The sequence below is a fragment of the Leucopleurus acutus genome, assembly GCF_964270905.1.
Source record: "Leucopleurus acutus genome assembly, chromosome: 2".
Classification (NCBI taxonomy): domain Eukaryota; kingdom Metazoa; phylum Chordata; class Mammalia; order Artiodactyla; family Delphinidae; genus Leucopleurus; species Leucopleurus acutus.
In genome coordinates this window covers 49,081,574-49,095,750 of record NC_139143.1, presented here as the reverse complement: position 1 = coordinate 49,095,750, position 14,177 = coordinate 49,081,574, and the positions used below count along the sequence as shown (strand labels likewise).

Here is a 14,177-nt window from a genome sequence, read left to right as displayed (position 1 = left end):
GCATGCTGTTCAAACAGAAGTGAATCGTTCTCATCATAATCTTGTGACAACTTTACTTTCTAACCAAACATCAGCTGCTTAACATGCTTTAGAGTTACTTGGACAAAAATACTAAGGTTAGAGTTGGGAAACAGGAGGGCAAGGGGACGTAGGAGGAGAATTACTTCAACCCTTAGTATTGCAAAGGACAGATCAAAAGATGACTTAGTACTCTATGTCCCCGTGTGTTCATTGATTTGTGATTTTTAAGCATTGAAACATTAGCTTCTTATCATTGCTCCCACCCCTTTGAGAAGAGGAGCAAAGTCTACTTGTATTTCTATCAGTAGCACTGCTATTCAGTTTTAAAACAAACAGTAATTCACAAATTTTTGTTCCAATTCCCCTTGCATTATAAGCAATGGGCAGGAGTACACACACCTAACTGAGTTCTGCAACTCTAGGTTTAAGACCATCTAAATTAGAACACCAGCATCACTTTTCAATTAAGGTCATTACTGATTGAGTTTTATACTGTTGATAAAACAAATTAATAGACCCAAGGAATGGAGAGACTTCCCACATTGTTCAATGCATGCCATAATACTAGAACACTTTTGTAACTCACAAAGCTTGAAAGTACAATTCTTTTATGCAAATAATTAAAACAAAGCCCTTCTTCAGACTACAGCTTTTTGCAAATGTTAGTGAAGGACAACCTGGACGAAGACAGCAAAAATCCATTAATGGTAGACTGCCACCTGCTGGTAAACTATGAGAATTGTGATTTCTGGGAAAAGGTTTAAAAATTAGAACTTGGAAACTGATCGCTATTAAATTCAGTACACAAAACTGTATTTCAGTACACGAAGTTGAAAGTATGTATTTGCTGATGTATGTAGTATGGTTTTATTCCACATATATTATAATTCTCAGGAGGTCACATGCTATAAAGGTTAAAGTGAACATGCCTACAGTTTGAAGAAAAATAATCTGCTAGAAAGCCGAAGTACAACCTTACAGATAGTTTTCAACAAGAAAGTAAGAAGAAAACTAGGAAAAAAAGAGTCAGTTATAAACATTAAACTGCCCCATAATCATATGGTTTTGATGTGAGGTTTATACTGCACTTGACTTCAGGATTTAACAGGTTTTACTTAAAAGAACTCCCAGATTTAATTTTGATCCTAAAACCCTGAAATTCATTATAATTAACATATATTTATTTACATACATTGGTACCTAAAATGTTACTTATAATCAAATTAGAAAGGGGAAGGGTCTGTTAAAAAATAAACCAGATAACCATAATAAAGTGATTTCACTATGAAATTTTTTTGTTATCCCATTAACTAAATCATACTAATAAGATTTCAAAAGCCAGCATAATATTATCTATTTGAGAAAGAAAAAAATGTAGGCATGCTCTATCACCCCTAGGAAGAAATAAAATCAAACAATCCTAATTTGGGGGACGAAAGAGGAAAGAAAAGAGTATAACAGTAAGAAGAAAATCTAAATCATTGTTTTCAGAAAATAGTTTTAGTATATTTGCTTTGCTGATTGAAAAACTGTGCTATTTCTCAATACAGAAATAATTCTTAACAATGAAAATGGTAACTAAAAACAATATAGCTCTTTGAATCCTAATTATAATCATTTCCCATTATGCAGGGAAACAATGTTAGCATCAATAATAATGCTGGTTTGCTAGTAAGCATTAAATACTGTATTAATCAACAACTAAGCGTATCATGTCAATACAATCAGTTTGAACCTCCTCTGAAAGCCAGAGGGTGACAAGTGAAGCAACTTTGGCCATTCAAAGAGGCTGAATGCTAGGCAAAAGGTGAACAAACTTTGGATTCAAACACAGCCCCATCTGCACTGATGACAGACAGAAACTAACTCAAATCCAATTCATATGCTTAAGAGACCTATAATTATCAGCAAAGGATCTAACACCCCCAGAAATAAATCTCTAATTTAAAAAAACAGACAATACAGTAAAAGTAAGAGAAACCTGTTGTGTCAAATATTTGGTTATTTCAAAACAAGAAGAATATGCTTCCTAAAATTTCTCAAATATGGAAAGAACTCTTTAAAATCTGCTCTAAAATGCCAGGATGGCACATCACTGAAATCACAACATTGCATTTTTTTTTTATTTCAAATTTTATCCATTTTTAGCCTTAGGAATTTTACTCTTTTAGTCATCTACCTCTCACATCTTAAAAATCATCCATTTACTGGGCTTCCCTAGTGGCACAGTGGTTAAGAATCCGCCTGCCAACGCAGGGAACAGGGGTTCCAGCCCTGGTCTGGGAAGATCCCACATGCCGTGGAGCAACTAAGCCCCTGCGACACAACTACTGAGGCTGTGTGCCACAATTACTGAAGCCCACCTGCCTAGAGCCTGTGCTCCGCAACAAGAGAAGCCACCACAATGAGAAGCCCACGCACCACAACGAAGAGTAGCCCCCACTCGCCGCAACTAGAGAAAGCTTGAGTGCGGCAACAAAGACCCAACTCAGACAAAAATTAAATAAATAAATAAGTAAGTAAGTAGACTGTCCTCTGTGACTATGAATGGATAGACAAATGGATAAAGAAGATGTGGTACATACATACAATGGAATATTACTCAGCCATAAAAAGGAACGAAACTGGGTCATTTGTAGAGATGTGGATGGATCTAGAGACTGTCATACAGAGTGAAGTAAGTCAGAAAGAGAAAAACAAATATTGTATATTAATGCATATATGTGGAATCTAGAAAAATGGTACAGATGAACCGGTTTGCAGGGCAGAAATAGAGACACAGATGTAGAGAACAAATGTATGGACATCAAGGGGGGAAAGTGGTGGGGGTGGTGGTGTGATGAATTGGGAGACTGGGATTGACATGTATACACTAATATGTATAAAATGGATAACTAATAAGAACCTGCTGTATAAAAAAATAAATAAAATTCTAAAATTAAAAAAAAATCATCCAATTGAAGAGGATACTTAAAGGTCCTTTTAAACACTAAGAAGTTGACATTTCTATGAATTCATGGCCAGTTCTAAGAGAAGTATAAACCCATTTAACATCATATACTAACAAATATACATACACACATATACTATGGATTCTGTAATGATTTTTATCCCCAAAATTATCTTTTGTAAAGGGTTAAAGAGATAACCAAATCCAACATATTGTCAACTGCTAGTGAAAATACAACTTCAATAAAGAAATGAGAGCTGCCAAACTACTTTTCCAAGTGAAACATTTTAGGAGATTGCTCTAACCTGGGGCACAGTACATTCTCTCTATGGCATCGCTGTCACAGGAATCTTCAACCTCACTCCACCTGCTAAAATACGTTAGCTGAATGTGTCCTAAAAACAAAACGACAGGAGAAATCAAAACATTTTTCTCTTCCATTTTCTGCAGAAGTGAACTGTAATTACTCCTTTTGTAGCTAAAAACAGTATCATTAAGAATAATGGCATCATTAAGTACTAGAAGCTATTACTGGGGGTGAATTTGCTGCACTGATAATGAAGCTCTAGACAGGAAATGAAGATACTAATTACAAGATAAAACGCCTACTCAGTTAATTGGAAGCAACAGCGAATAAAAAGAAATGCATTTGCAAAAGTTCCTGACCTCTATCATTCAATAAGATGTTGTTTGGGTTCAAATCGCGGCACACAATTCCCTCTCTATGTAAAGCATCAAGGGCTACCACCATTTCAGCTGCCCATCTTTGAATACAGCCCTCTGGGATGTAAAACCTGGAGTTTAGTGCTAATTTTTTATCAAGGTCCTCAAAAATCTGGTGTATTTCCTTGTCTCCTTCTAGTGTTAACCCACTCTCTGCCTTAGTCTCAGAGTCTCTCTGAAATACAGTCGGCTCCTCTTTAGCCAAATCATCAGTTTGATCTGTAAACAGCAATACTTCTTCAGTTTTTAAAGTGTCTATATTTACGTTATATTCATTAGCACCTGAGAGTGGGTCAGAAATATGGAATAAGCTTTCTTTTGCGTTGTTTGCTGTTACTGCCGATGCAACCAAGCTAAGTCCTTGAAACTTAGGATCCGAACTGTGTAACAAAGACATGTCTCCCGCATTACTATGATCATCAGCTGCTACAAATAACATCCCAAGATCTCCCTGTGCGTAGTGTTTCTCTGTGATACTACGGGATTTAGGCCCACAGGGATCACTCAGTTCCTCTGTGCCTTTTTCTTCACGTGCTTGGCACTGTTCAGTACTAAGCCTGAGGCATAAAACATCAGGGGTTTCCAACAGTTTACTTTCTATTATGCCTATATTAGTCTGTGTGAACTTAGTAGGTCCCATTGCTGCACCATCTTTCATTGGCTCCAATTCACCAGGCAGATTTACAAGAAGATCAGGCCTTCCTTCATCAGTACCACTGACATCATCAAAAGCAGCATCTTTAAAAGAAATAACCGGGACTGAGTCATCTGAGCCCCTGCTAATGGTGTCATGAGCTATAAACTCTACCTTGCTTTCACTAGTACTAAAACTTCTGGAAGTGCTGTCTCCATCAGAAAGAGTGAAGAATGGTTTCAAAGGCTCTGACTTTAGACTATACAATTTTTCTCCAAAATCAAGTCCTAAGAGTTCACTAGTGCTATCCTTACTATCTATTCTAAAGAATTCCATGGGGCTGTTTTTAGATCTACTGAGGGAATCTGATGTTCTTGGAGAACTAACTGCTTCCAGGCCATCATCTCCAGGAAAGAACTTCAGCTCATGGGCTGTCAGCTGTGCGCTGGGGCTGTCACTGTCAGCAGCAAGGTGTGCTGGGAAGTTTTCTATAGCTTTGGTATCAACATCATTCCTTTCAGTCTTTATGAAAAGTTCCTCATTCAAAGACCCTGGTTCAATCTTTTCTTGCCCATATTCATTGCATAATGTTAAATAACTAGTAGTACATTCTTCTTCTGAACTTGAGCCAGAATCTGGCCATTTTGGAGAGCTGTCTTGCCCATCATCATCTTGGGTGCTATCATCTTGAGAGCTTGGAGTAAGACTAGTCTTCAAAGGCAGAATTTTAAGCATGGCTCCACCATCACTTTCTCTGGATTCAAAGCTGCTGCTGTCCTGAGGACTAGATGTTGGCTGTTGCAGTTGAACTTTAGCAAGTGAAGATTTTTTCACTGCTTTGATGTCAAAGCTTTCTTCAGGACTTCTGTTTAGAAACTTACTGATATATGACCAGAGTTTGCCACCTGTGAATAAGCATAACCAAAAAAAAAAATTAAGAACACCAAATTAATGGTTACTTATTGAAGCCATTAAAAAAACAAAAAGTATTCTAATAATCAATCAAAAGCAAGTCAATGATACCCATTAATGTCAAGTATGCTGTAAGAAGCAATTTAATAAAGTGCCTTCTTGAAGAATAGTCGAGCTTGGATTTGGGATTCACGACAACAAAGAGTCTAAATAAAATTTTTGCAATGAAAAGAAAACTAAATAACTAACTAAAATGCTTTCTTATTGTTGCTGACTGGTGAGTACAGTTTCAAGCATATCTCCTAATATCAATTATTTTTTAAATGACAACCTATTTCTTCCTTTGAAGAGAAATTGGTTATAACAAATACTAATATGAAATTTCACAGCTAAAATTCTACTTTAAACATAATTTACTCTAGAAACATCTATGTTCTGCTCTGTTTATTAATAATTTTTTCAAGCATGGCCACCAAAGCTCTATTGACTAGAAACAGTATTACAAAAAAAATAGTTAAATTTGATTCAGAAATCTTAAAAACAGTAATTGTGGGAGCATACTTTGTAAAGATATAACTATTGCTCCCCAAAATAGGAACTAATACATCAAAAATGAAACTCTGTACTAACAAGGAGGAAGCAATTATTTTCAGCACTTTTTTTTTTTTTTTTTTTTTTGCGGTTCGCGGGCCTCTCACTGTTGTGGCCCCTCCCATTGCGGAGCACAGGCTCTGGACGCGCAGGCTCAGTGGCCATGGCTCACGGGCCCAGCCGCTCCGCGGTATGTGGGATCTTCCCGGACCGGGGCACGAACCCGCGTCCCCTGCATCGGCAGGCGGATTCTCAACCACTGCACCACCAGGGAAGCCCTCAGCACATTTTTCAATGTCATTATTAAACATCATATACCAAGGGGAACTAAATCTTAGGGGAAATAATCACTGACAGTCAATTATATGTGTAAAAAGGTCAATGGAAGCATCCAAAATATCTTTCTCTCCTTGGCATTTCATTTCATTTCGAGGAACTCAATAAATACATAAAGCGCCCAATACTGTGCCCAGCAAAGAGTAATGCTATAAAGGGTAACTGCCATAATATTAATCCTAGGATACTCAGACATCTTCTTCTACCAGTGATCCAGTTAACAATCTCATCCAATTTTGATAATAATTAGTGGTATAGAACATTGTGGTGTTTAACTTCCCTCTTGCTTCTTCTTAGCTAACTTTCTGTCATCACTAGGTTATACTCGGTGTCTCATATTTCTCCATATTCAAACTAAAGTTTAAAGATTCATATATGGCTTTGAAATTCACTCACTCACACACAAAAGAAGCTATGCATCGATTCCATCTTTTTTGATTCTTTTGACAACAATAACCACATTCCTCTTATCACAAATACCTCCATTGTGGCATACTAACAGTAATGCCTGCCCTGAAGCTGGGGTTCTTGTATGCAGTCCAAATAAAATGATGTATATTGTTCAACTGTCCTACTGCGAGGACAGGACTAAGTCTTTTTCATCTTTATATATCTACTGCCTATACAGTGTGCAGGACATGATAGGCATTCACTCAATGCTTGTTAACTCAAATCATAGCTTATCAGAATGGGATATGCCATCACAAAGGAGACACTATCTATAGCTGTAAAGTTCCAGTGATCAGCAAGGAACAGTACCTAGTAGAGTTCTAAGAAAAGTTGCATTCATTCTTAGGCTAATTCAACCTGGATGAGCTGCTCAAATCTAAAATTGAATGTGCTTAAATTCTTTATTTTTGCTCTGCAAATCACTTCTTCTTTCTGACTTCAGAGCTACTGAGGCACAAAAACTTGGACTATTTTCTCTCCTTTGTTCTTCCTATATCTGACAAGTTTCCAAGTCCTATAAGATCTACCCATGTTTCCCACAGTCTTCCTCTTCTTTTAATTCCTTTGACCACTCTGTGTTTCTTGGAATAATGTTATAGCTACAACTAGACCACTACTTTCAGTCCTTCCTGTATCACTCTATCATACTAACTGCTGCCCAAGTAATTCTGCATTTTAGCACAGATCTTATCATGTCATTTCTCCAAGAACCCAAACCCTACCCCCACCCCGCCCACCTACTGAATGTTGTACCAACTCCATATAGGCATTTGGACCCTTAGCAATACAGTATCAACCCATAATTTGTTCCTCTCCCTCAACTCATCACACATTTCACCTGAATAGAATTTCTCCACATATAACCCATGCTGGGCTTTTGCTCAAACTATACCTACCACTTAGAACTGTCTTTCCTATTAGTTTCCCCAATATCTGCTTGTCAAAATCCTACCTATTCTTGAAGGTGCTTCAGAATTTGTTTTCTTTCATCAGTTTTTTTTACATACCCTCACTGTATACAACTCCTACCTTTTCAGAATCCTCTGTATCACTTCATCCCTCTTATGACATTTACAACATTCTATGTCATACTAATATTACTTTTATGCGTTCATTAGCTCTTTTACCATACTGCAGGGTTTTCATAACTGCAAGGAGAGGATTCTGTCTAGCATGTAAAATAATAGGAATTAAATATTTATTAAATTGAGTTATAAAAAGATGACATCTTTACAAATTTTTTGAAAACCTTAGGAAAAGTTTATACAAATTAAAAATGTCATTATTTTTGGTCATGCTTTCTTCTTATTCTAAAACAGATACATGGTTTTATTATTTTCAAAAAATTTAATATAGAAAAGGACACAGAACAGCAAAGAATTCAGAATATATAAATCACCCATAAACACTATTAACCATTACTACATTTATCTTTTGACTTTTCACAACTAACATCTTATCATAAACATTTTCTAATTTCATGAGAATGTGAACTTGAAAGGCTATATAGCATATCCATGAGATAGATAGATATGGTGTGTTTAAATGTTCCTCTATTGTGGAACATCTAAGTTGCTTCTAGTCTTTTACTATTAGAATTAAAATAATGTCTACTTTAGCTTACAAATACTTAACACCTCTGATTATTTCATCAGGACACAACACCAGAAATGAAAGTGCTAGGTCAGGAAGTATGAATATCTTTAATGCTTCTGATATGTGTCACTAAATTGCTTTACAGAAAAGCTGTACCAGAATCCACTCCTACAAACAACGTGTATTAGTGCCATCTTCATAGCATCTTACCTATACTGGATATTAGCAAGTTTACCAATTTGATTAATCAAACATGGTATCTTATTTAATTCCATTCTTTTCATTATTAGATTAAAAATTTTTAATGTAATTGTTGGCATTTTCTTTATGGAAATTTGTTAATAGCCTAAAAAAGTACTCTAATGTGAAGTATAAAAACTGTGCATTTTCAAGAGAGAAAAAAAACTGTTTTAGTTCTTTCCATTCCTTTTTGGGGGCCAAGTTAGATTTAATGCTCAATGTGGAGCTACAGAAACAAAAATTTGGTCCTATGACATACTTTTTTCAATTACAAAATCATGAAAACCACATAACTTACAAAAATACATAATTCCCATGAAGTTTCTTTCCACAGAAGCTGAGTTCTACTTTCTACAGAGTTAAGATCAGGCCTAATACACAAACTTACACAAATGTCAACATTATTATTGTAACATTAATAATATTAACCTAAAAAAATCCTGTTATTGCTAAATCACAAAATATAAACAGAAAATATCTAAAATATTTATAATTTTTAATACTTTAAGAATATAAATGACACTTTTCTAAGCCCTGTTGAAGCACATAAAATTGCATATATTAGCTACTTTAAGCTATGAAAATAGCAATCCGTAAGGTTTAATAAAAACTCTTTTTGTCTCTCTTTAGATTTTCATCTATTGGTTTTCTGCAGGATTACAAAGAAAATCTTTTCAATTTACTTGACCCGAAGTGGAATTTAAATTTAATACATATGATAAAATACTGATGGACCCATGATCAAAAATCATCTTTTGACCCAGCAACTCTACTTCAAGAAATTTGTCTTACAAATAATTCTCAAAACAAAACAAAATTTTTTAAAAATGCACATATACAGGGACAAGTACTGGAAACAATTTAAACAACAGTAGACAGAGAACTACTTAAATCAATTATGGTAAATCTGCACAACCAAATACCTTGTATGTATTCAAAAATAAACAAACAGCAATATTTGTAAACACTTAGTGTTTACCATGTACTAGGCACTATTATAAGTGCTTTACATATACCAACTATTTAATCCCCACATCTACCCTCACATCTACCCTATGTAATTATTACAGTTAATTACATAATTATTATGTAATTCTTATTATCCCTGTTTTACAAATAAGGAAACAGAGGTATAGAAAGGCTAAATAATTTGCCCAAGGTCACACAACTAGTAAATTGTGAGCCAGCCTTCAAGCTAACATAGTCTGGCTCTAAGATCCTTCTTTTCGGTTTTCTTTCCCCCTTAATTTTTATTTAGTTATTTATTTATTTTTGGCTGTGTTGGGTCTTCGGTGTTGCTGTGCGCAGGCTTTCTCTAGCTGTGGCGAGCGGGGGCTCCTCTTCGTTGCGGTGCGCGGGCTTCTCATTGCGGTGGCTTCTCTTGTTGCGGAGCACAGGCTCTAGGCGTGCGGGCTTCAGTAGTTGTGGCTCACGGGTTTAGTTACTCTGTGGCATGTGGGATCTTCCCAGACCAGGGCTCGAACCCACATCCCCTGCATTGGCAGGCGGATTCTTAACCACTGCGCTACCAGGGAAGCCCTAAGATCCTTCTTTTTAATCAATGTACTATACTGCCTCTCTCAGTGGACACCTATATGTACTGATAAGTAAAGATGTCCGAAGTACACTGTTAGGGTGGGGGGAAAAGCAAGCTACAGACAATATGTAAAAAGCATTTATGTTTTTAAAAAACAGGGACTTTCCTGGTGGCGCAGTGGATAGGACTCTGTGCTCCCAATGCAGGGGCCGCGGGTTCGATCCCTGGTCAGGGAACTATTTCCCACGTGCATGCCACGGCTGAGGGTTCATGTGCCACAACTAAGGAGTCCACGCAACGCAACTAAGGAGCTCGCAAACTGCAACTAAGGAGCCCTGGAGCTGCTATTAAGGAGCCCACGTGCTGCAACTAAGACCTCACACAACCAAATAAATAAAAATAAATATTTTTTTAAAAAATCAGACAGGTAGGGGGGAGAAGTATATGTTTATATACACAGGAAATTTCTGGAAACGTTCACCCTATTTCTAGAGAATAGAAATGGGCATTAAAGTGAATAAGGAGGAAGAATTTTTATTTCTACTTTATATACTTCCATCTGGTATGAATTTCTTTCTATATTAGTTTTATAATGATTTTTTAAAACTAGTTAATAAAAAGAGAATCATTTCATCCCTTTGGTCCCCTCTTAACTTGAGGAGAAACTCTTTCCCATCCCCCACCTATTTGCACAGAAGCTTTTCCAATCACTTCTTGTAACCTAGTCATTCATCTTTTCTTAGTCAGTATTGAGCAATTATACACTGAGCACCTTCTATGTACAAAGCATTCCTATAAATGCTGGGATATATATATATATAGATATATAGATATATAGATATATATAATGAATCATAATCCCTAATCTTAGGAACTTAAAGTTTTAATAACACATATAGCCTTGACTGAATACATTTGTTTCTCCCACATTTTCTTCTTCAAACAGAGTTAAAATAAGAAATCCATTAATAGGAACAATAAACATTTTAAATCTCTCTCCTAAAATCCTGTCTGGCATATCCAACTGCCTACTCAACACCACCTGGAAATTTAATAAGCATCTCAAACTCACATGTCCAACACTGAATCTCTGGTTTTTCCCTCTAAATCTACTCCTCCCACAGCTTTCCTCATCTTAGTAAATGGAAACCATTCTTTCAGTTATTTAAGCCCAAAACCATGGAGTCATACAAGGCAGAGTCATGTCAATTTTACCTTCAGAATGTGTTCAGAACCTAATAAGCATTTCTCACTACCTCCACCACTAATGCTTTGTGGAAGCCAGCGTCGATTTCACCTGGAGTGCTGCAACAACCTCCAAACTGGTCTCCCTGCTTTTTTCTTTTCTTTTTTTTTTTTTTTGCGGTACGCGGGCCTCTCACTGCTGTGGCCTCTCCCGTTGCGGAGCACAGGCTCCGGACGCGCAGGCTCAGCGGCCATGGCTCACGGGCCCAGCCGCTCCGCGGCATGTGGGATCCTCCCGGACCGGGACACGAACCCACGTCCACTGCATCGGCAGGCGGACTCTCAACCACTGCACCACCAGGGAAGCCCTGGTCTCCCCGCTTTTGAGTTTGCCCTCCTAGATTCTATTTTCCACCAAGCAACCAGAGTAATCCCTACCTTGTCACTGCTCTACTCAATATCCCCCAGGTCTTCCTATCCATTCAGAATAAAAACTATGTTCTTAAAGTGGCCTAGAAGACCACGTTGGATCTGCCCACCTGCCTCCCCACTTCTCTGATACCATTTCCTACCACTCTTCCCATTCTGCTCCAGCCACACTTGACCTTGCTGTTTCTTGTACAGCAAATACACTCTTGCCTCCAGGCCTATGTACTTGTTCCCTCTTGCCAAGATACTCTTCCCTCCCATGTCCACATCTGCTCCCTCTCTCATTTCCCTCAGGTCATTGGCCAAATGTCTCCTTCTTAATAAGGTGACCACTCTCTATAAAATAACAACCCCCAACTCACCCTTCTGGCATTCCCTCATATATTTACTTATGTATTTGCTTAGTGTCTGTTCTGCCTCTATACTGCAAGCTCCACGTGGGCACAGTCTTTATTTTGCTCACTGCCATGTTAGAGCTAAGCCTGTATCCCAGAGAGCACTCCATATATTTCTAAATGAATTAATTTAAAATGTTATGAAAATTAGTCCAAGAGACTCATGTGAATCATGAATAGTTCTGTTAAGCAAAGGGGAGTTAAAGCCCAAATCATAAATGTTCAAGGATTCATATTATGGAGAAAACAATTCTTCAGTGTTTACTTTTTCAGTAATAGCTATTCACGTATATGAAAGTGATGTTTTAATGATACATGCACAACCTCCTAATTCACAGAGGTAACAAAGAAAGTACCACTGACATGTAAAAAGATAACACACTGTCTATCAGCCAGTTCACTTGACTGCTCAATGCCAAATCCAGGAAATTATCCTAGATTCTTCTCTCCCTGACCTCAAATCCATCACAGGTCCCACTGACTACCCTCAGAGCAACTCCACAAGTATCCCAGAAGGCCATGCCATCATCATCTCTTGCCCGGACTACTTTATTACACTTCATTGCTTCTCCTCTTGCCTTTCTATAATCCATTCCACATACAACAGAGTGATTTTCTCAAATGTAGATCAGACATTGTCACTGCTTAAAATGTCCAATGGTCTCCCAATGCACTTGAATGAAAGCCAAAGCCCTTACCATGCTCCTGCCTGCTTCTCCAACAGCTTCATATACCACCACTGCCTTCACCTACCAGACTCCAACTGAATCGTCTCCTTTCTTGTTCATCAAACATTGCAAGTTTCTTTTTGCCTATTTCTTACACTGATCCCTATACCTAAATGGGTTTCCCCCTTACATCCAAACGGTTATTTCTTTTGTCATTCAGAACTCCTCTTAAATGTCACCTTCTTAGAGCGAGCTTCCTTGACTAACTAGTCTAAAGTAGTCCCCCAGTCATTCTCGATTAGAGCTCTCTGTATTAAAGATGAGTATGGTCCCTATTATTAGCCAATATTATCATGCTTTTGTTTTTCTGTTTGACTCTCCACAAGAAGAATGTAAGTTTCAAAAAGTCAGACTCTTTTCCTGCTTTGTTCACCTAAAAGAAAGCTTAATAGATAGTACATGCTCAATAAATTTGCTGAATATTAAATGAATCCAGAGTCCCTATTTACACCATAATCCAATATATTTGTATTATAAAATCTTCTTAAAATTAAACAATAAACACCTGAAATGAGTAGTCAAAAGAGATTCCTGCCCACCCCCCAAGTTTAAATAATCCAGGACAAATTCTATGGTCACGTAACCATTCAAAGTCAGGTACGGTCAACAATAAAGGAAAGAGACTTGGTAAAGATAATCTAAAACAGTGGAAAATTTGAAAGCCACATGTCTACGGCTTTAAAGCATATTATAAACATTCTCTATAGTAACGAAGTAAAATCAGTTGAAATATCAGCTTTGGGAAGTATAAGAGAAGGTGAGAAGATGGCACGAGAAAAAATGAAGTACTGTATTTGGAGAAGGAAAAGGAAAAACAGGAAGAGGAATCTGCAAATAGCAGAGGTACACGAGGATTAAAAATCTGCCACAGATAATCTCCAACATGAGTAATCCACACTGGGTAATAGAATATTGACTATAATTACATTCATCCTACTGACCTTGTTCTAAATTATTATGGATTATTACTACGCAAGTTATTTTGTTCCACACCAGAGGTGGCTGTATTTTGCTATCAGATGACATGACCTCTAATTCAATAATGTCTGTAATGCACTGGTATCCTCGGATAAAAGCTGTCTATAATATCTGAACAAAGGTGAATTAGTTATCCAATTCACACACGCAATTAACTCTCTTAATACCTGAGAGACCATGGAGCCCCTTCTGAATTTCCTATCAAATACTACATATGGAGGTCTTCCCTCCATCTGTAGTTATCTTGTGCTGTACTTCATAATAAACAATATTAATAGTTTATTGCCCCCGCCAAAAATCTTACATTAGTTATCATACGAGACCTCATTCCACAAAGCAATGACTCATTTTCCTGGGAAAATGCATTCAATTCAAATGCTATGCCTATTACTAAAGCACAGTAGTTCTTTATTCTCAGTAATGTTAAAATTCAAGAAATATGGAAAATAATTTTAATTCTATTATTTTAAGA

General features: G+C 37.0%; 1 protein-coding gene across 4 annotated transcripts in view; it reads right to left on the bottom strand.

Moving 5' to 3' along the window:
* The window catches only part of RPS6KC1 (ribosomal protein S6 kinase C1), a 218,935-nt gene that overhangs the window by 32,266 nt on the left and 172,492 nt on the right, over positions 1–14,177 (bottom strand). For all 4 annotated transcript variants that reach the window (XM_082832641.1, XM_082832642.1, XM_082832643.1 and 1 more), the window contains 2 exons: positions 3,638–5,233; positions 3,277–3,366 (listed from right to left, as the gene is read on the bottom strand). In XM_082832641.1, coding sequence (XP_082688767.1) covers positions 3,277–3,366; positions 3,638–5,233 — 1,686 coding nt within the window. The remainder of the gene's footprint in view (positions 1–3,276; positions 3,367–3,637; positions 5,234–14,177) is intronic.